General features: G+C 38.2%; 1 protein-coding gene across 1 annotated transcript in view; it reads right to left on the bottom strand.

Moving 5' to 3' along the window:
- Nucleotides 1-6,543: 6,543 nt before the first annotated feature.
- LOC308224888 (contactin-6-like) overlaps nt 6,544-22,775 on the bottom strand; it is a gene marked incomplete at both ends in the record, with an annotated part of 114,064 nt that continues 97,832 nt past the window's right edge. Inside the window, 10 exon segments of the mRNA XM_080625210.1 lie at nt 6,544-6,632; nt 7,315-7,483; nt 9,236-9,348; nt 12,823-12,886; nt 12,890-13,009; nt 13,928-14,043; nt 15,020-15,251; nt 17,998-18,068; nt 22,010-22,159; nt 22,265-22,423. Of these exon segments, the coding sequence (XP_080481336.1) occupies nt 6,544-6,632; nt 7,315-7,483; nt 9,236-9,348; nt 12,823-12,886; nt 12,890-13,009; nt 13,928-14,043; nt 15,020-15,251; nt 17,998-18,068; nt 22,010-22,159; nt 22,265-22,423 (1,283 nt within the window).

The following is a 22,775-nucleotide window of genomic DNA, read 5'->3' as shown; positions in this document are numbered from 1 at the left end:
CAGTACTTCTAGCTCAGCCAGTGGATGATTTTTATCAGCTCATTTTAGTCAATAAAGAAAGAAGTCAATCACTCCTGGAAAATAGCACTTTCCACTACTATATATACCCAGCCAGTACAATTGCAGAATAAATCAATAACTGCATTAATCAATACGATGTAAACTGCTGATCTCTGTGGATAAATTGTACCAGTGTAAGAAGGCTTTCAAATAAATTCTAAACCCTCTCAAACTGCATAGGCTTTAAATCTACTAAGGGCAGTGGGACACTTGAAAGATTTGTAGCTTCTCTTTAAAAACTCTGGGATAGCAGGGCTGCCAAATAATGTAATTAAATCATGCTAGCAGTACTCACACACAAAGTCCACTTCAATGAGGGCCCCAGAAAATATCCCTCAACTGAAATCTGCCAACAACAGGGGATTTCTGGCACTGTGCAGTACCTCAAGAGGAAAGGCCAGGCTGAATAGGAAGGGAAGGCTGAGCTGCAATCTGGTTATTTTACAGCCCCAACAGCTGTAGGTTTTTTTCCTTTAAGCAACCTCAGTTTTTTTACAGAACCCTGAACCTGAGCATCTCTTTTTTTTATTTTACCTGTTGCCACAGAAGCCCCATTCAAGACCTCTGGCAGAGCCTACACACGCGTTGCTTGTAAAGAAAAACAAAAGGTTATGCCTAAGGAGAATGGGCTCATGGCAGCAGCATGGCTTGCAGCAGGCTGTCCCTCTACTCCAGCTGCAGTGTGTTCCTTGTGTGGCTGGCAAACAAGCCGGAGTGAAACAGGAATATAATTTGTGAACATTTGTGTTGAGCTTTTCACCATGGGTCTGAATGTGTCATGGAAAAAGAAGTTGCTAGGAGGCGATGATAGCCATGAAGTTGTTCATAGCATTAGTAGGAATGCGGTAGGGATGTGCACAGGTGGTGGGTATGGGCTGAAAGGAGATTGCAGGCTTTGGCAGAATAATTAATAGAGCTACACTGAGCAGGTTAAGGTCGTATGACCCATTTCTGGCAGACCAGGAACCAGAGCCATGCACAGCAGTGTCAAAGCCAGGCCCTTAATTAAACTGGCCCTTCTCCCATGCCGTTTGTGAAATATTCTAGAGACTTAAACTTATCTTGTGAAAAACTTGCATATTGTAAGGGGTCTTCTTGTATCCTTTTGTGTTTCAGAATTTTTCCAGTTCATTCTCTAAGGATGGAAAATATTTGTAGCCTTTTTTCAGTACTGAAATATATTGGTGTATAAAGAATAGGTTAAGTAAAGAAATGCATAACAGTATTATTAATATGACATTTTAATTGCTACATCAGACATATTTTCAAGTACTAAGTGCTAGCAACTGATAAAAAGAGGTTCACATTAAAAAAACCCTGAATGATTGAAGCCATTTAGAGGCCTTTATTGTACCATGCTGTCAAAACGCCCAGCTGACTTTTTCTACATGGTAAATTTCTCCAAGAAAGATTTTATACAAGCTATTTTAATAGCTGTTATCCTCCTCCAACACCGCCCCCCCCACCCCCACCCCCCATCCCCCACATAGTTTTTGGATTAGATAATGGTCAGAGCAAGAGAAATACCAAATCATTACAAACACTCAAGATGGCCAGATGACCAGGAACATTATATATGAAATCTCTGCAACCTTATTTAAATTTTTCTCACAGGCAGATGATTCTGAATGTACCATTTACCATTCTTTTACACTTTCAGTCCGTAACAATCATGTAAGTGGCAGCCCTCTGCTAATTCACACTCAGTAGCAGAAGGCAGCATATAGACATGATCTCTGAGTTAGGCTGGACCACTCCTTGGCATAAATAATGCACAGACTGTGAGGCGATATGCGTTCCTGCACTCCCTATGCTTTGAAGAGCTCATCATCCTTGTAGCAATAGTTCAATAGTCTGCTGTTAGTATTACCATACCTCAATCCATGTTCACCCAAAGGCAATATTGTGGCTGCATCTACATAGCACTTGAAACCTAATATTCAGGAGCACCAAGATGCAGGAACTCTCTGGCACTTTGAGGAAAATTAGAAGTGACAGTGCATTGGAAATACCAGTGCCGGAGGGGACCAAAGTCATTGGTTTATTCAGAGCAGGACAAGTTTCTACCCTAGTTTTTGCCCAGAGAAAGGCAAGGCAAAGTGTTGAACATGTGCTCCCTGAAAAGAGAAAAAATCATTGGAAGTGTGGAGAGTGGGAGGCAGACACTGATCATGGCAGCCCAGTGCATCCCAAAACCTCTCTTAGCAGAGTAATTGTCTCTTCCACACAGGCTCTGAAAGTCATTGGGGGAAATTCCCTGTGACTGCTGTACAGTCAGATATTAATAAAATCTTTTTCCGCTTTTACAACATATTTATACGTTAAGTGTGATTTAGAGTTCTGTGTCAAGTCGTCACCAGGGCTGCAATCCAACGACCTGCAGAAACACAAAGTGTTTCTGCACTTCAGGATAATGTTGATTTAAGGGCTGGTACAATAGCACACATGGGCTATTTTATTTAGTTTCTTGGCATTTGTATTCAAAAATTGCCTATAAAGAAGGGAGAAGGCATTAAATAAAATCTAAATGCTCTTAAATCACAAAGAAACACTGTGTTTAAAATGAACTGAAACATTTGGATAGGCCCAAAATTGCTTTTTTCATGAAGAAATATTTTGTTGATGTGTTAAATTTAAACTGAAAATCTCTGACTGTGACTTTTTCATTTTTTGGTGCTTTTCTTAGGTTATCAAAATAAAATAGGTATTATTCTTCCAGCTCTTTGAAAACTTAGGCTGGTCTATGATTTGATCTCATGCCTCTAAAATCTGTTAGGACTGGGCCCAAGGTTCCCTGCATGGGACACCTTTAAGTGAAGTTTTCAATTCAGCTTCCTAGTTGCTAAAAATCAGGAGCATTGCATTGGTTTTAGTTTTACTTTTTCCATAGTTTTCATTTTGACTTCTGATTTTAGGGGATTTACGGTTTTCCTATTTTCAAAGTTTTTCCTGCAACCATGAGTGACAAAACTATTTTTTGACAGTTTTTTCTTGTGAAAATGAAAGCTGCCATCCATCTGAACTCTTTCTGTTTCAGCGTCAGGTGCTTTAATAACACTTTCACGTAAAAAGGAGATCTGGACTTTCACTGCTTTGGGTAGCTCAGGCATCAGCTCATCTTGGGGAAACACCAATAAAGTATTGGGGAGCCAAAAAGAAGAAAATGAACCTGCACAAGTGAGAGGGCTACACTGATTTAGGGAGGATGGGGGAGCTATCATTACATCTATATTTAAAGGTGTTCTGCTTGAGACTGCTTAGGTGTTCTCCTTGAGACTGCTTAGAAGTTCTGCTCCAAAGGCATAATAGTCACTTGGCAACCCACTTGTGCTCCAGCTCTGAGGGAAGTCAGCAAGGGAGTAGACCTATTCAGGTTAGTTGTCCTCCTAGGTTGTTCTTTACTTTTAAAAGGGTTACTCCCATGGGAGTTTCAAAACAGGACTAATGTAGAAATTATGAGGTTAAGCACTGGAGACATTAAAAGCCCGATTTTGAAAAACATCTTCTACAGTGAGGAACGTACCTTGCCAAGAACATCAGTAATGCATGCAGAAATGAAAGCACATCTGAAAAAGTGATTCATTGTTTACCTTGCCTGCAAAGAAAAATGTTTTTTCTTCATTAAGGTATTATCAAGGTTTTTAATACCATATCCACTTCTTTCTAAATTCTTCCCTTCTTTTGAAATCTATGTTAAACCTCTTCCTTACAACTCCTGTGATTAGCATCTTTGTAGCAATCCCAGATGACAGGCTTCTAAAAGTGGCATTATATTTCTAGAGCCTCCCTGTAATTAAGTATCTATCAGGGCTTCTATTCAGTTGCATATAACTGCTCTGCAGAAAGTCTCTCTTCGCTTGAATAAAAAGCCATGTTTTGTTTAACCTTAGCAGAAGGATTGCATTTATGTCATGAAATACAAGAATTTTCGACTCGGTCTTTATTAAATGCAATGAGCTTATCAAAAATCATCCACTGAAGAAAAAAAGGTACCCATTTCTTAATGGCCGCAAGATGGTCTGCAAGCAAGGCGGAGGGCAGTTCCAGTTCCTACTGGAGACCTGCTGGGAAAGGATTATGCTGTCATGGTTTAAGCCCAGACAGCAACTAAATACCGTGCAGCCGCTTGTTCACCTGGTGGGAGCAAGGAGGAGAATCTGAAAAAGTAAAACCTTCAGGCTGAGATTGAAGTAAAGTAAAACATAATAATAACAATAATAATAATAACAATAATACTAATAATGATAATGATAATGAGAAGGGAGATAACAAAAACAAGAAAGAAATAAAATCCCAGAAATATAAGTGATGCACAATACAATCACTAACCACTGCTGACCAATACCAGCCTGACCCAAGCAGTGATCGGCTGCTTCCAGGCGGCTCACCCTAGTTTCTGTACTGAGCATGATGTCCTGTGGTATGGAATATCCCTTTGGCTAGTTCGAATCAGATGTCCTGTCTCTGCTTCCTCCTGGCTTCTTGTGCCCCTTCTCACTGACAGCACATGAGAGACTGAGAAATCCTTGATCAGGGTAAGTGCTTCTTAGGAACAACTTAAACATTGGTGTGTTATCAGCACTGTTCTCAGACTAAAGCCAAAACACAGCACTGCACTAGCTACTGGGAAAAAAATTAACCCTATCCCAGCCAAAATAGGACAGTCACAAAGAGCTCCACCAAATAACAATCAATTCTGTGAAAAGTTTTCTTGAATTTGGTATGGGGATTGTTAAACATCACCAGGTGTAAGTGATATTTCCTTATCCACAGTAAAGAAAAAAACCCAAGTTTCACAGTCACCTCAGGGAGACTGCAGCTGCCCAGCCATGAGAACATGAAACATGCTTTTTTGGCTTCGATAGTGTCAACACAAGATGCAAATGTTTAATGGTGAGTGCAACACCAAGTGAAACACTTTGTCCCAGGCACTTAATGATGTTTTCATTCTGTAGAGTCTAGATCAAAATTGGACTTTGTTCTGTAGTATGTGCTTTTGCAGTGTTGTTACAATTTTGTCACACATCAGTATGTGTGGAGTTGTCCCTGAAGTCCAGCTCATGGGCTCTGGGAGTAATCTTAGTTACCAAAGTTTTGGTAGCTTTCTATATGAATTCAGATTTTAGACTCTCTTGCTGCCAATTTGGCCTCTCACATCCACGGATAAGAATGGATAAGATGCTGTTTGAAGGATTATCATGCACAGATGAACCTCTAGCCTTTTGCTCATTGATGTGCTTAGATACCTCCATCCCCATTTGAACATTTTTCTTTTAACAAATATTGGGGGATATTTGATTCACTTGTAGTTATAAATGGTTACAAAGATGAAACAACACATATTTGACAGTGGTGAAAAGAAAATATACTTCAGAGTAAAGTGGGAAGGAAGACAGATAGGAGACAAAAAAGTGCCTTTTATCAGATGTTAAAGCTGACATGAGTGTGACTTCACATTTTGAGCTGTATCTACTGACTTGAAAGCCATGCTCACTCTGATGTTTAATTTGTCATTCTAATAACTCAATAGGCTGAAAGGCTTAATTTGATACTTTTATTTATATTTCAAGATGATGAAAATCAATATTCTTCTCATTTAGCTTCATACCCAGCCCAAAGCTGAATCTACACTTTCAAACTCACATAACAGGATTATATGAGCAAGCAACTGAACCTGCTTGAAGACAGATATATTTCAATCTCCCTTCAAAAAAGGTATTCAGCATCTCTGCTAGTTTTGTTGGTCAGAATAGTCTTTTTATGAAAAAATCCTTTAAAATATATTTGAGAATATGTAAGGTATCTCATATTGTAAAAGGTATGGTCTTATTCAGACCTTGCTCAAGGCTTGCTGATGCCGTTGAAAGTCCTTCTATGGAATTCAAAGGGCTTTGGGCTAGTACATATAATTTCTTTTATTCAGGTTTTCATTTTCTGAAGAAAATAGTACAGTACACTTTATATAATGCATTGTATGGCACTCTGTGTAATAAAAAGTGCAAAAAGTAAACAAATAGCTTTTATTTAATTGAAAGTGTTTTGTTTGTTTTGTTTTGTTTCTTTTTACAGGTTACATTGAAGAAAGTGAGATAAATAATATCCACATCACAAGCAATTGCAAATCTCAGTTACAACAGCTTGGCAGACATCTTTCATGTTTGACATACCATTATACTGGAGTTTCAATTAGAAATGCTGCTTGCAAAATATTTGAGATCACTCTCCTTACAATCCTAAGTTACTTTTGGCATTCACTCCATTAAATTAATGCATATACATTTATCCATTAATTTCAAAGCTTATTTTTAAAAATTAATGTAGTATTGATACCTAATATTTTCTTAATAATAGATCACTTCTTTCTCCACCATCTCCACTGTTTATTAGGAATTTTGGTCACTGTTAAGTATTAAGATAAAATCTACACATGGTTTATTTTTAAAAGTCCTTGGCTGAGCATTTTTTTAATGATCAAGGAAACGACTATAGAAGAATAGAACTCAATAGCAGGATCCCAGATGTAAATATATGGTTTACCCTTTGGGACAATTTTATTGCTTCAGAGATTAAACCTGTAGAAATATAAGCACACAAAATTTTCTGACAAAAGTAAATTTGTCTCAAATAAAAGGTTTTTATGCATTCTAGCATAATAGTAATCTTAGTTCTATTTCCAAATGAAACATTATCCAGAAATGTTACTTCTGTTTATCTAAGTTGTAGCAGCAGTTCTATGGAGTCTCGTTTTGAATCATCTTCCTACCTCCCTGGAATATTGCTTTTAGAAGGGTTTTGGCTAGTTTGTTGCAAAACTATGCTTTGTTTTGCAGGAAAAATAAGGTACTTATGACAGCAGGGGCTGGACCCTGGGATACCCACCCCATCATGGAGAAGGGCTGAGGTTCTCTGTCTCAGGGGCTTCAGCAGCTCCGAAGCAGATTAAGAGTTGCATTATATACGAGAGCTGCAGCTTTAACTTCGTCAAGAAAGCTTATTTCTCTGTTCTTTCCTGAGCGTTACAGGCCACTACACTAAAACTAAGGTCACATCTAAGTGCTGTGCTAAATACTTTCTCTGCTAATGAATCTTAAGAGTACCAGAGATTAACTAATGCTGATATACCCAGCATCACAATACAACAGAAAGGAGGCCAGCTACAGTAATGGAAAATCTGTTAATCTATTGTATTTAGAGGAACATAGATTTCTTATTACACAATAACATTCAGAGGAGGGAAAAAAAGATCTCATGTACTTGATATTTTTGGAATCGTAATTTCCTCACTGCTGCTGCCATCCCCACCGTCACTGACTGTTCTTATTTCTATGAGATAATCTTCTTCAAATGGTACCAGAAGTTCATCTGAAGTGTTGTTTGTCTCCAGAATAAACGTTTTGCTATGTCTGCTTTGTCCATACAAAATCTAAGTTAAAAGGGATTAGAAAGCAGGAGTTATTTAGTATATTTTTAGGTTTTTATGGATTTTTGGAAAGTTAAGAGTATCTTCTGTCATGTCCCAAACTTTTCAGAGCACCATCAGCATCATGCAGAGGATTAAAATTAATTAAAAACATAGAAATATGTTCTGCAGATTTTTGTGATGGAGACCACAGTAGGCATTTACTCCAACTTTCAGGAGAGCCTCTGTCTGCTAGAATAAGATTAAGAATCCCTATCCAAAACATTTATACTGTTCCATAAATATGCACCTTTAAATAAGACTTCAACCTGTAAGAATTTTTATACCCAGAACTCATCAGATGCTTTAGGAACTAAGGGTTTAGTGGTTTCAGTTTGGGTTTTGTTTGTTTTGGTTTTTTAGTGGTTTTTTTTTTTTCAATTTTCCCTGGTTGTAGTGAGCATTTGTAGTCAAACAGAAATACTCACATTGATTTCTGTGTAAAATTACCACCTGTTAATGGAAACCTGGAATGTTGCATAGCAGTATGCTTTTAAAAGCTTCCAGAAAGGACAGAAATTTGGCTAGTAGCATCTAGGAAGCACATTTCTACAACTAAACTTAATGGATCCAGAGCCTGCTTGCACATAAGTCTTTTTGCTAATGAATCACTGGACCAAGGTGCAGAGAAGCAGAGCAGCTTGAGTTGTCTAGACAGGGATCCTACAGACTATGAACAGCTTTTTTCCTCCAAGAAGCCTTTCTTCCTTGCTAGCACATCAATGGCAGTGTTTGACTCCTTTCCTTTGACAATCTTTTGACATATTTATGCTAAGAAGAGCAACTGATGAGCAAAGCAGAAGGAGAAACAAGGATCATACAATAAATACCATAGCAGGTACATAAGAACTCTTTCAACACCAAAATGTTTTAAGTGTAGCCTAGAAGCAGGTAGATTAGACACAAAGGAAAAAAGCTTAATTGTCTAGTTTTAACTTTCTTCCCCGTGTGTGGAGCTACTCAAACACATTCACTAGAGTGCAAAAGAGTATGCAAGACAGATTGCAAGCTGGAAGGCTTTGTGTCCTTTTCCACCCTAGATATAAATAACTCTGTGTAGACACTAAAATCCCTAGCAACATGAGGATTTTGATCTTGAGGACCTTTCCTCTTCTAAGCACTCTCCACCTCCATTTGTATAGTCCTTCAGGAGTAAAAAAGTCTTGGCATGAGTCTTTTGGGGTCAGAGCCATTGCAAACAAACTTTGAACTATTTTTTTTCCCCTTTAAAAATAGATTTGTGGGAGTGCTTTTACTTCATTCATGTTGAATTTACATATCTTACTTCTCATTTTCAGAGGTACACTTCTGAATTTCCAGAGAGTGGGGACTTTTAAATGTGTCCTATGCCTGTCTTTAATGATTAAGAGACTGTGCTCTACTCCTTATATATGTGTGAATCTCCTTTCCCTAAAAGATGTGAATGCAAGAATCTTAGATGAGTAAGATTATAGGGAAAAGGGACAAGAGACATCTAGTGCTGGGGACAAGAGAGATCTAGTGTTAGGGACAGAAAAATCCTGTGTGAAGATAAATAGGTCCTACTCTGAACAAACACAGCCATTCTTCCAGTTTTATAAATTTGAGCAAACCTTTACAATATATCCATGAAGGTCACTGTTTTCCAGGTAATACACAGTCACCTTTCAACAAGTGACTATTTGTACCTCTATTATAGAAACCATGTCTGATGAGTGAGATAAAGAAATTACTTGCTTTGTAGCCTAGCACCTCTGATTCGTTCTCCATTGTTTTTACATGTTCCCAGTTCAAACAGATTTTGGAATTTATCAGTTTCCAGGCGATGTTTGCTGGAGGTTGACTTGGTGCTTTTAAAAAAAGATGATGATAATCAGAAGATACAACTGAATATTAATTTGCATCATGTAATTGAATGAGCTGCTGACACAGAAGCAGCAAACGCATGGGTGATTCAAATCTAAGAGTAAAAAATAGTTTCCAGTCCATCACTGCTCCCACATTAGTCAGAATAAAGCTCTATTCATAGCACAAAACCACTTACTGTGAGAGTTCATTTTCAAAATTAGGAAAATCCTGACAGTGTCTGACAGCTCAAGTTATATTTGATAGATTTTGTTTAAGTACTGTCTTCCTATCTGTATTTTAATGTACTAGAGAATGTTTTGCTTTACGGATTTCAAAAAAAAGTAAAACTAAGAGCAAAATACAAAAGATAAGATTTTCATCAGCCATGAGGACAGGTTACAAAGAGCTACACATTAAAGTCTCCGTGTGATCCATCATGAAACATTGTAGATCTTATAAATTCTCAGCACAATAGGCTGAGAGTAGCTTTTCAAAGGCTTTTTATGCCTAAGTGCCAGGACTTTGAAAATTTGCCTACAAGTGACTGAAATCGAATCCTGTGTGAACATGTGAAGCTAAAACTGTGCCTTTGAACTCTATCTCAGATTTAGGACAACACATTATCTCCTTCTTCATCGTGCATCCTCCTAGACCCTGCCTGGGAGGACAGCACTGGTGATGTTAGAAGAAATAAGGACTTGAACAGAATTTAGAAAAAAGAGAGAGACTTGGAGGAACACATTGTGAGTATCTCAGATTTGACTTTAAAATGCTTAACTTCCGGGATCCTTGTTTTCTCCCTACAGTTCCTATGAATTGATGATTAATGTGTGTAACTTGGAAGATACGGTTGATTTGGTAATACTCCACAATTTCTTTAATTTCCCATGGAGATAGAATAAATTGATGGTGCCTGTTGATTCATATCTGTCTGCTTCTTGACTGTGGAGAAGTTTAATCCATCTCACTAGTAGGGAAAAGAAGTGTTAGTGGACTACCCAGGTGAATATAAGCAGACGTCCTTCCATGTGCCATACTGTCACTGCTGAAAAGAGATTAATTTTCTTTTTGAAGATATTTATATTTAATTAAACTGCAAATTAAATGTTATTTGAAACCTCTTTGTTGCTTTCAGCAAATATTTTATATAAGGAATTTGGTAACAAAAAACCTCACAACAGGCAATGGATGTCAAATTGACTGTGTATCCTGAAAAGTCTTGGAAGCACTCAAAAAAGGGTGAATACTGCTCTATTCAAAGCTTTTTAGCATAGCAATTAAAACCATCTCAGTGCATAGTCTTTGGGCTGAAAAACTACTATCGGATGAGCTTCAAGACAAATTAATGGGTTTTGCTATACAGCCAGCGACCAGAATAGGAGGTAATGTAGCACTTCCCCAAATCCATAGCAATATCTGCAAGCAAAACCACTTCAAACAGTTCTTCAGGTCTAACATTAGGAGATCATTTCTTCAACTAATTTCTTGCAATGAACATTGTCAAGAATAATAGAAATCCCAAGTGTATGCTTAAGTTTGTTAAGTTAGTGATGTTACTCTTGTGTTTTAGGTAACACTTATCTTTGTTGCTGCACTGAATTGAGGTTTATCCTTGCAAAGTATTTCTAATATCTATATCTGTTGATAAATATATTTTTACATAAAAAGAAAAAGCAAAGCAATTGCTGAAATCGATCATCTAAGTAAAGAAGCAGAATAGCTGAGCTTCACAGCAGCTCCTGACGGAGCAATACATTCATGGAAGGAGAACATAATTTCCCCTTTCCTGAGTAGTTTAAACTTAAATGAGGATATGAACTTGGACCTTAAATTGATCTCAGATAAGTATGTTTCAATCAGAATTGCACCTGTTTGGCAGTAGGACCATTTTACTTTTCTTAGTCTGTACAATAATGGCATGCACAGAACACTGTAGGAATCTTGGACGATGAGTAGGAAGACAGAGCTATTACATTGAAGCTAAAGCTCCGGCTGTAGATGCACGTTGTTTATATTCTCCTGACATATTATCTCTACTCATATTGAAAGTGCTTGCATTTTTCAGAGGCTAGCTTAAAAATTTAATGTATGTTTTTAAATATTAAAAAGGTTATTTTTACTTTAATTTTTAAGTGACCCATTAGCACAATCCTGAATTTGACAGAAGATGAAGTCAATGTAAAACAAAAGCAAATTTATTCCTTATACATCTTGTCTCTTGACTGCCATGTCTTTAACTTCTCTTTTGTACATATGCACATAGGAATTTAGAGAATAATTTATGGAGATTAGTCCATTTTCCATTAAGAAATTTCCTGTGAGAGAAGTCCTCTTTGAATCCTTAAGAAATACCTTCTCTGGCTTTATTTTTGTTTATGTTATTTACACTAAATAGTAACTTTAATTAAATTTAAGTTGGTTTCTGTCTTGCACTTTGAGAAATAGCATGGAACAGCACATAGACAAGAGGAAAATTGGTGAAAGCAGGAGAAATATTTCCCTTTTTGTGCTTTTTCTGCAAAAGCTCTGATCAACTATTTAATGGGAAAACATAGTCCAAGGAAAGTATAAAAACAATGGAGTGTTTAAACAGCAAAGAGTAGGGAACTCTGATACATAGCAGATTACCAAGATTTACTGCTTTATGATTATTTTGCTCTTAGTGAACATTTACTTCATAGGTACAATCCTGCAGGATGATCAGTGCTTCCTTGTTACCTTGGAGGATGGACACATGAAAGCATTGGTTTCATGAAGATGCTTCTCACAAACAGGATATCATATGTCTTTGCTTCTACAATTCCAGACCAAATAGTATTTGTATGAATGTATCCATACATATATATACCCCCTATATATACGAATAGCCCCCCTTTGTATTTCATAGTCTAAAGGTCTCAAAAAAGCATTTTACTTGGGCCATTCAACAGTTTTCTTTAACGAAACAAACCCATATTCCCAATAGCCAAATCTATTTTTTGACCCACGGAACATCTTTCTTTTATTGACTTTACATATCTTTTGAAATTTCCTGAAAGCAGGTGGCATGCTGTTGCAGTGCAAAAGGAAATCCTTCCTAATGATTGCTGTATTGTATGAACAGAGACACTGGTGTTATCTAATTTCGTAGGTGTAGTGAATTATTTTAGCATATAAATAGAATAAGGCAAATGAAATAACCTGATTTAAGTTGATGAGAATTTTAGCTTCCATTGAGACAGACCTGAAGCTAAATATTTATTAATGTCTTAAATACCAGAGTCTGAGTGAACTTGACAGTGACCACAAAAATATTATCAGGTAAGACTTAAAGAAGTTTCTTAGTCACAGATTTTGTTGCTTAATTTTATGAAGAGATTTGGGATACAATTTTCTTTGATATTGCAACATTTAGCAGAGATGGGTCACAGTAAGCTGAAATGTTACTGTCACATTTGGGATTTGGCAACATTTATAGTACTAAATTGAATACTCACGTGACTTTTTAGTGGTGACATTTACCGGGGTGCTAGAGGGCCCAGTCCCTGCAGTGTTGTAAGCTCAAACTGTTGCAAAATAGACTGTGTTAGCTTTTAGTCCTGTGATATTTTTAGCTGTTACATTCCCCCTGACTCTGACTTTACCAGCTGTGCTTTCCTTGGGATCATCAGTCCAATATAAAACCTGAAAGGCAAGAACAAAGAACAGGCAGTTCATTGCTTTCCATCAATTACAGATTTGGCTGGGAAGCAGACATGCTGCCAATGAAGATTTCAAGGAATTCAGGATTTTTTTGTATTCAAAACTAGCAGGAAATAAAACCAAGTGTGAATATTTATAGAGAAGAAATAAAATTTCAGAGACTGAATACCAGTTAAGGAAATAAATGAAATCCTTAACTTTATAGATGACTAAAAAGAAACCTTTGATAAGGTGAGATATTTTAAAAGCTCATTTGGTTTTATGGTTTGAATGCATTTGAAGAAAACTTTAAAAGATACAAAGAAACATTAATCTCAGTCATCTAAGAGATCTTTTAATTATTTTCTGTCTTGCCTCTGGTTTTGATTCAGGGACTGCTATTTATACCTGGTGGGGTTTTTTACCTCTGAGTAATTGATTTAACAATGTTTGTGTATAGTACATGACTCCTACTGCCTTCATTTATACATTTATAATTATAGGACAGAATTTAAAGTATTTCTGACTTGGTTTATTATTGGTTTATCTTATCTACAAAAAAATCTACTGTGTAACTAAAATGCACAGGAATTATATCTGAGGTTACTTAGAAGTATCCCTGTTATTAATACAAAAACGTGCTCCCCCTTTGTCTGCTGGAGGCACCTCTGGAATCAAGCATGTGTTTGTTTTGAGTAGCCATCACACATGATTAATCTTGAGGTTTTACTATACATCACAAAAAGTCCAGAGCTGCAGTCCTGGTCTGTAAATGTTTGTGAATATCTAAGGTGAAATGTTGCTAGTAAGAGTCATGTGAAGAGCCCCATTGTCTGTTGACTTGGAAGAAAGGGAGGAAGAACCAGGATACAAATATGGCCATGAAAGGGATATCTGTAAAGTGTCAGACACCAGCACTGGTTCATAGCCCAGCACCCTGCCTATGTGTCTGTTCCACGCGATGGGCTGCCAGGAGATCTCCACCTCTGCCGCTGAAACACTCAGTGCAGAAGCCCCCACTGGTGCTGTCTGTGGCTCTGGATGATGAGAGAAAACACAGCTGGTGGAATGTCTGTTATGTCAGGAACTGTAGGAGATTAAAGAAAAAAGGAAGAGATTCTGGGGGGAAGCAGCTCCCAGAGGCTCAGGAAGCCTGGTGTGAGCTGCTAGCTTTACCAGTCATTTATTGTGGAACATCAGCAAAACCTGTTTTTGAAATTGTTCGTTACCCATAAGCTGGGAAATATTTTCAGACTACTCAGCTACAGAGTAGTCTGAAAAGCTAGACCCTCTGAAGGCTAGACTTTTGAATGTCTCCCGATTTTCCCAGCTTACTCAGTGGGAGCTTCCTGGGGACAAAAATGTTGAAACATGGTGTATGCATAAAGCCATTCTGAAAACTTGCGCCTTGCTTTTTGGTTTACTTCCATTTTCCATCTTCTGTTATGTGGCTTGAGCAGGATGCTTAATATCCCTGTGAAGATCTGTCTGTTGGAACAAGTCCAGAGGAGGGCCATGAGGATGATCAGGGGACTGGAGCACCTCCCGTATGAAGACAGGCTGAGAAAGTTGGGGCTGTTCAGGCTGGAGAAGAGAAGGCTGCGTGGAGACCTCATAGCAGTCTTCCAGTATCTGAAGGGGGCCTACAAGGATGCTGGGGAGGGACTATTCATCAGGGACTGTAGTGACAGGACAAGGGGTAACGGGTTCAAACTTAAACAGGGGAAGTTTAGATTGGATATAAGGAAGAAATTCTTTACTGTTAGGGTGGTGAGGCACTGGAATGGGTTGCCCAGGGAGGTTGTGAATGCTCCATCCTTGGCAGTGTTCAAAGCCAGGTTGGATGAGGCCTTGGGTGACATGGTTTAGTGTGGGGTGTCCCTGCCCATGGCAGGGGGGTTGGAACTAGATGATCTTAAGGTCCTTTCCAACCCTAACTATTCTATGATTCTATGATCACACCTGAGACCTGTTGAATGCTACACAACCGTCACTAAAAGTAACAATCATTACCATCTTCTCCTGAGTAGATGAAAATGGAGCTCAGAGTCCCTTCTCCTTCATTGTTGTAGACACCAACTTTCACTTCAAAAGGAGAGAGAGGTTTAATGCTTTCATTGCTATAAACATATTTGCTTGCTTCCACTGAAGCCACCACTGCTTTTGTCCAGGTTGCTGAACCAAGATGATGAAACATAATGATGTAGCCAAAACCTTCCCCATTTTTTAGCTTTTCTGGAGCTGGCTATAGTGACAAGGCAGTCAGTCAATGAGAATTTGCAAGTATACACTGTTTTAATTGAATCTTCATTCTCCAACTATATTTTAGCAGTATTGATTTAGTTGACTGTGCCTTAGAGAAGATAATAATGTTTGCTCCATCAGTCAATGTAATATTGAAATAAAAATCAAAATAATAAATCTATTGAGGCGATCAATTTAGAAACAAAAAAGCTGATCAGCTCCATTAAAGTTATTCTCTTTCAGGCATGAAGTTTTCAAAATTAAAAGCATTTTACTCAGTACAGGTTGTAGCCGACTTTTTTTCATTTTTTCCCCAAGGGGTGTAGGAATGCTAATTTTAAATAAATGAGTCTTAAAGAAAAAATAAGAGTTGGCAAGGGAGCAAATGTATACACACAAATGGTCAGCTGTAGAACTGCCTGCATATGAGTGCAGCACTTACGTATTTTTTTTTAGTCTCAAGTGCATGAACATATTCTTATTTAAGTTTGTTTAGAATGGAACTGTTATTGGAAGTCAACATGGCAAAATTAATGTTTCTATTAATAAAATCTTATGTCAAGATATGTATTAATGACTCATACTGAACAGGCAATTACATCAACACTGTATCCAGCATGAAATTTTTGTTTTTATGGGATAAAAATACTTCCCTATTGGCTCCTCAAAGCAAGGGAACATTTATGAAACAAGAAAAGATCAGTAGTACATAGAGGAAGGAAGCATTTATTAAGAAAACATCACTTATTTCAGATCCTTGCATCAGAGTGAGGTTCATGGAAAAGCAGATACGGAAAACGGTGCAGAAAGAGGGAGAAAAACACAGGGGCAGAAGCTCAGACCCTGTGATCCCTCCTGGCTCCAATCTCCTCTCCTGAACTCATTCCTGGGAGTAAGGAGCACTGATGGTGTAAGACGATGGGAGAAAAAAAAAATCAGGAAGTACATCAGAAGATTTCAGGGCACATATTTTATCATTTTCCTCAGAAATTCCTTCTAATCATAAGCCTGGCCTGGCATAAATAGCAAAAGTGTCTTTCCTCAGCTATTTTGCAAACATTAATTCCCCAATATGCCTTCTTCTATCTCTTTTCCAATCCTGAGAGAGTTAAACGTGAGGTATGATGGTTCACTGGGGATTTATAAGAGTTCAGGCTACTTTCTAGAGCATTTAATTTGTTTTTGAGGCTTCTGTGACCTAAGATTTAATCAAGTTGTTTAGTGAGTTCATCACATAAAGATAGAGAGCTGTGTTCAGTGTTGTTAGCTTGGCATAATTAGTATTTCTTCCGTCTATTTTTCATGACACACTATGGAGTCCAACAGGATAATTTGATTGAAATGTCTCAGGTTGTTTTCAATTTTCATGTTTTTCTGCTCCCAAAGAGTAGAGCAGTAGAGGAGAAAATGAAACAAAAGAGTGAAGGATACTATGGAGGACAGCTTAGATCAGTAAAAGTGAAGTTTCATTCTGGAGCATGGAGAGTGGGAAGCATTTGCAATAGTATTTATCTGGTGGGGATATTTTTTTATTCTCTCTGCTTTTTGCTGGCACTTCCCTTCCTCCCCCAAAAGTATAGTGAAATGGCACAGGTTTTTTAGCATAGAGGAGAACACAGGTAACTCACTCAGCTGATGAATAGCATCACTTTTAGTTTAATTTAGTTCCTTTTCCTTTCCTTCAATACATAAGCTTGGTTGTTTTTTTTTGAAAAATAATGAATTTGAGGGAGAGAGGCTGCTTTCCTTGCTTAAGCTGAGCTAGAAGGTTTGTTTTCTTTTTTTTCATTTTCATGAAGAAATGTTTTTCATGACTTACAAAGGGAGCCCCACGGTTTTGGATGCCCTGTCCCAAATTAGGAGCTGAACGGAGGGCATCTTCTACATCTGAGACAGTTAGACCTGATAGTGAGATATGTGGCCAGGCTGCCTGGACCCTGCCATCCAGCCTGAGTGCTGCTAATGGCATGAAGTAGCTCCTACTTTAGTTATATGCCCTCAGACCCAAGGGAGAGATTTGATTAGGTGAATCACATTAACTTCATGTATACTTTTCAGGGGTAATAAAAAAACAGGGGAGGAGATGTGTTTAGGGGAGTTTTTCCATAGGGTCTTAAGTTCTGACTAAGTACTTGCCCCATCCCTGCATGTGCTTTGCAAGAGGCTGCCTGCCTTCATCAGGATGCCTTCGGGGAGTCTGCTGGGAGGCTGGTGAAGGGGAGCTGCTTCCCACAATGCTTACTTTCTGCTCTCTGAAATTACCTGTGCTCACCCATTGCAACTTATAGTATGGTATTAACTGTTCTAAAAATGTATATTTTCTCCTCTCACTGGAGTGCTGGAGAATTAAAGGGCTCATCTCCTTTAACGCATAATAGGATATGTCTTGTCAGCACAGCGTTCCAGAATGAAAAACATGTAAACAAAAGTATGAAAAATGTTAATGCAGAAAATGGCCAAGCAGATTAGTGTGTTAAGCGCCTCCTGTACAATGAAGATAAGAGGGTTATATAGACTTCTAAACATCTTTATAACATGCCTCTTAAACTGTTTATTTTTATAAATTGTTCACTATAACACAGAGAACTTGCTGTATATCTTACAGGCTGTTTTCTTTCCAGATGCAGGATGAAATCCAGGCTCAGCCTAAGCCAATGACCAAAAGCCTCTGGATTTCAGCAGGGCTGTGATTTCACCCATGGACCCTTCCTCATTAGATGGCTTAGGTTAATCAAGCTAACAATTACCTCCCATGTGATCACCAGCTCAGAACAGCTTCCTCCTCCTCCACTGATATTTGTTAGTGCCACAGCAGGAACTGGAAAAGAAAAGACATTGGTTCTTGCAACTACCCACAACTACTGCCATGGGTCTTGTCAACTGGATGCTTAGAGCTCTTCCAAGCTTGCATGCAGCCATTCTGTCTTTCAACACATAGAACAGGTACTATATTGTATAACAGTACATTTTAAATGAACTGAAATTATGTTTACACATTTTCAAGTTTATAAGGCTGAAGCCACAGATGTATGTAATACATGAGTACCCTGGTTCAAAAAATTAATTAAAGAAGCTACTAGCATCAAGTATCTGACATTATTATGCCCATCAACTAATTGGCAAAATGATGTTCTATTCAGACTGTAGCTGCAACACTACTGATTTACTAATTATGCATTTGTTCAGTAAACATGTTGTTGGAACAATGTATTAATTTTTTTTAATTGGCTGTATGCTTTTCTTAGGAAATTCAAAACTTGCAATTTGCTTTTCTCCTTCTCCAAGACTGTAATTGTTCAAAAGTTCATTAATTAGAGCTTGAATTCCCCAGCATTGCCCTAGGTGTATGGCACAATGGGTACAAGGTTGAGGTCAGGCAATATGCTAGTGTCCCAGGCTGAAGGGGCCTTGTCACTCAAATGACTCCAGTATCTGAAGGGGGCCTATTAGGATGCTGGGGAGGGACTCTTCATTAGGGACTGTAGTGATAGGACAAGGGGTAACAGGTTCAAACTCAAACAGGGGAAGTTTAGATTGGATATAAGGAAGGAGTTCTTTAATGTAAGGGTGGTGAGGCACTGGAATGGATTGCCCAAGGAAGCTGTGAATGCTCCATCCCTGGCGGTGTTCAAGGCCAGGTTGGACAGAGCCTTGGCCGACATGGTTTAGTGTGAGGTGTCCCTGCCCACGGCAGGGGGATTGGAAGCTGACAATCTTATGATCCTTTCCAACCCTAACTATTCTATGATTCTATGACCCTTGGTGTCAAGGCAAAGAAAATATAAGCATTTTTTCCTGTTGCTTTATATTTCCATAAACATGCCCACCCCATTAGCCTATAAATATTGACAATTTTGGGGAACTAAAGTGTGGCATAAGGGGTGGAATTTAGACAGATGAGCCTTGTTCTAATGGTAAAGTTCACTATAGGTCTACTTGCAAGGGTAATATCATGTTCCTTTTCAGCTGCTGAGGAAGTATAAACAAGAGGGCAACTTTGGAACTGACTGAGAAGGAACCACCAATAACAGGGCATTTATACTCTTTTCCATCTCCAAATCCTTGGTACTATTTTTAGAAATTTCAAGATTGCTTTGCTGTTCCCTTCATTCATCTCCCACTGTCTGAAAATTGGATGTGCCGAGACAGGGCTGAAATTTCAGGGTAGAAATGGGTAGGATGGTTTCATCTCAAGCTTGTTCAAAGATTTCACAAGTTTTACGTCTTCCTATCCTTCCCCATTCACCCACCCAGCGTTAGGCCAGCTGCAGGAGTGATAATAAAGGCAATAGCCCTTTCAGTTCATGGAAATTTATGTCAACTCACCATCACTTCTAGATTCCAGTACGCATATAAATCTCCATCTGATTTCATCCTCTCTAGAAATGTAGAAATTTCACAATAATTTTGTTGTGTAGTCATTAAAGCAAGTGCAAACGGACTAGGCTATTTTGAGAGTTCTGCATAAGTATTCCATTCTGTCACTCACAATCAGTCTCTTACACACATCAGAGGTAAATAATCTAAGATGGAAAAGAACTGTGTTAAACGAAAAAAAATGCTAAAACAGACTTTCAATCTAGTGTTTCACTGTTTCATGAACCAGTTGATGCTCAATTAGTTCATGTGCTAAATGTGTTTCGTACTTACTACATTTGCATTGGGAAAAAATTTGTACTACTGCTCAGCAGAGCCTCAACTGGGTCATAGTTGAGAAACAGACGAAAGTTTACAGCTGAGTGAGCTAACAGAGGCTCAATTAATTCTCAGCTCCATTTTAATGAAATGAACAGTGGCTCATTTGCATCCACAAATCTACTAATGCTCAGATTTCAGCTGGCAAAATAGCTATTATAACAGCAAAGTTCAAATTCACCCTTTCATGGCCAGACTTTTGCTGCCCACTCTATCACACTGCTTTCAGACCCCTAGTCTGATTAAAACAACAACCAAAGAAAAGATAAATTGTTTCTTCTGCCACTGCAGAACAATGTTTTGAGACAGAATGATTTAGAGCAGTGAAGGGGTTAAGCAACTAAAAGCTGAAGTCTTTCTATTCCTTCTGTTAAGCTTCAGACAGTGCTACACTTGTGCTATTGCTATGATAAATACGGTTAATTTTATTGCTTCCTTCTCTTTCTAGCTCTAGCTTTGTGAATCCTTCTAATAATAATAAAAAAAACCTTAAAACCAAAACCAAACCACCCCCACCTTAAAAGATGGAAGCTTTTACTGTCTATATAGGTGGGTTTGAACATCACTTTACAAAGCCCCATGGTGGCAACAGGAAGAAAGACCTTCTCAAGAATAATTTTTACTTCATGATCAATCATGAAAAGGAGAACATATATCTGTGATACTCTGTTGGGAAATTTAGAAAATCTGGACTCATCCTGTCTCCAGCTTTTCTTTAGCCTTCCTTGCATGTGAATGTTTCCTAGTGTTTTCCTGCAGGAGGAAGGAGTCATGTACCACTCAGACATGCATCCCACAGACACCCAAGCCCAGGCAGGATCAGTGCATCTTTCCATACTAGAGGCTGTCAAGCTCTTTCCTTTACTTGAGAGCAGCCTGCAATCTGCTTTACTACCACACTGGCCAGGCAGTTCTGACTGCTGACAAGATTCATTTGATGCCTCTCTGCACCTGGAAAACTGACAAAAATCTATTAAGACTGGTGTTCCAATAATCAAATAGTTTTTCCTGGCATCAGTACTAACTATAAGGTTTTGCTTCAACAACAGGAAAGAGAACTTGTTAAATTTAAATCAACTGGTTTAATACATTTTGAAGTAATTCTGCCTTGGGACAAATATTGTAGGTATTCTGGGAAACGAATGGATCCCCCTTTCTAAGGATATATGTGTTTGTATTGTATAATGTACAATACTGTATTTTGAGTTCTGTCTTGAAATGCAGCTTGAGAAACTTCAGAACTTGGCAATTGAGATAAACAGAGAAGAGAAAGTGGATTGTAAACCTGCTTCCATTTTACTGCTTTCCATCCTATAAGTACTGATTTTATAGGTAGGAGAGAGTTAATAAGCAGAGGGCTGGGAGAAACATAAAACAAACCAAAGGTTTAGACTTCAAATAAATTGTACCAAACTGAGTAGGTCAAAGGACTGACAGTGTCGGTCATCCAAGAATGAGCCTTCTTCCTATGAGGTTCCAAGTCCCAGAGATAGATGTATAAAGGTTAGACAGACAGATAGTAAGGATCTTGCCCTGAAGTCAGTGGAAACTATTAGTTTCAGTGGGCTTTGGATGCTGCAATTTATTTCCTCCAGTTAAAACCAATATCCTCTCCCTACTCATGCTCAGGTATCAAATATCCTTTGCAGCAAAGGGTCTACAAACTTGTGCTAGGATGTACCAGAGAGCTGGCTTTATAATTTCTTATGCAAGTGCCTGATCAGGGTATAAAAGCAACGAAATGTTGTGTTCAGGCATGTGGATTAGATATATTTTGGGACGTAATGAAGGGAGGAAGCACAGGCCAGCTCCAGCCTTTATTCTTAGCCCAAAAGATCTTCAAACCAGAGAGCAAAGCGTGTGGTACCTCTGTCATGTCCAAGTGTCTTTTACATTGGTAGTGCAGGTCTGCTGTCATGAAGCCATACCAGCCACAGACTAAAATACCAGACAGATATGTAAGTAACCCTGTACGAGTGAATGGCTCTGCTGCAGTGAAATTCTCACATCCTGGAGGAGCCAATGTGTCTGCATGGAAAAAACTGACAGAAACTGAGGACTTATGTGCTGCTTTAATTTTCAGTAGAGCTGATGGTCTGCTTGGCTCCCCAATTCCAACACTGTTGCTGGCAACCACATGAAACTCATATTCAACCCAAGGGCTTAATTCAACCACTATTGCCTTGTGAGTCCTACCACTAATGACTTCAGGAACTAAAGGCAAAATAAACGTGTCAGTGACAATGTATTTTTGAAATCATTAACGGTATATGCAAATTAATGTTATATAAAAAAAAAACCAACTCTCAAATTGCTCACCTGTTGAAACTACCTGCCATCCAACTGAGAAAGGAGTCTTCGTCTGAATGCTGTAGATCTGGACTGGACTATTATTATCTATTCCAGACTTCCAGGATAACACAGCAGTAGTGCTAGAAATATGCTCAACTTTAATATCTTCTGGTGGACCTGGGGTGGCTAATATGATTAGCATTTTAAGATGAAGAGAAGATTTGCGGTTGGAATGTGTTGGGCAATTCTTACTTTCTCAAGTCGGTGAAATTATTAATGAAGCTGCAGTTTCATAACAGCAGCACAATCTCTAAATGATGGCTTCATGCCTATATTACATTTTTCTAATTAATGAGGGGTTTTGAGTCAGGAAAATTAATGTGTTTAGGTTACTAATATGAAAACTACAAACAAGGGAATGATTTCTTTTTTTGTTTGACAAAGAAAGTTACCCAATGTGTCTTTTGTTGAGCCATCCAACATTTTCAGAATTCCTATTGCATCTAATCAAAACTGAGGTTTAGAAAGAATGCAAGGT

The sequence above is a fragment of the Psittacula echo genome (genome assembly GCF_963264785.1).
Source record: "Psittacula echo genome assembly, chromosome: 9".
Lineage (NCBI taxonomy): Eukaryota > Metazoa > Chordata > Aves > Psittaciformes > Psittacidae > Psittacula > Psittacula echo.
The sequence above is the reverse complement of the archived record's forward strand: the minus strand, read 5'-3'. Positions and strand labels throughout refer to the sequence as shown.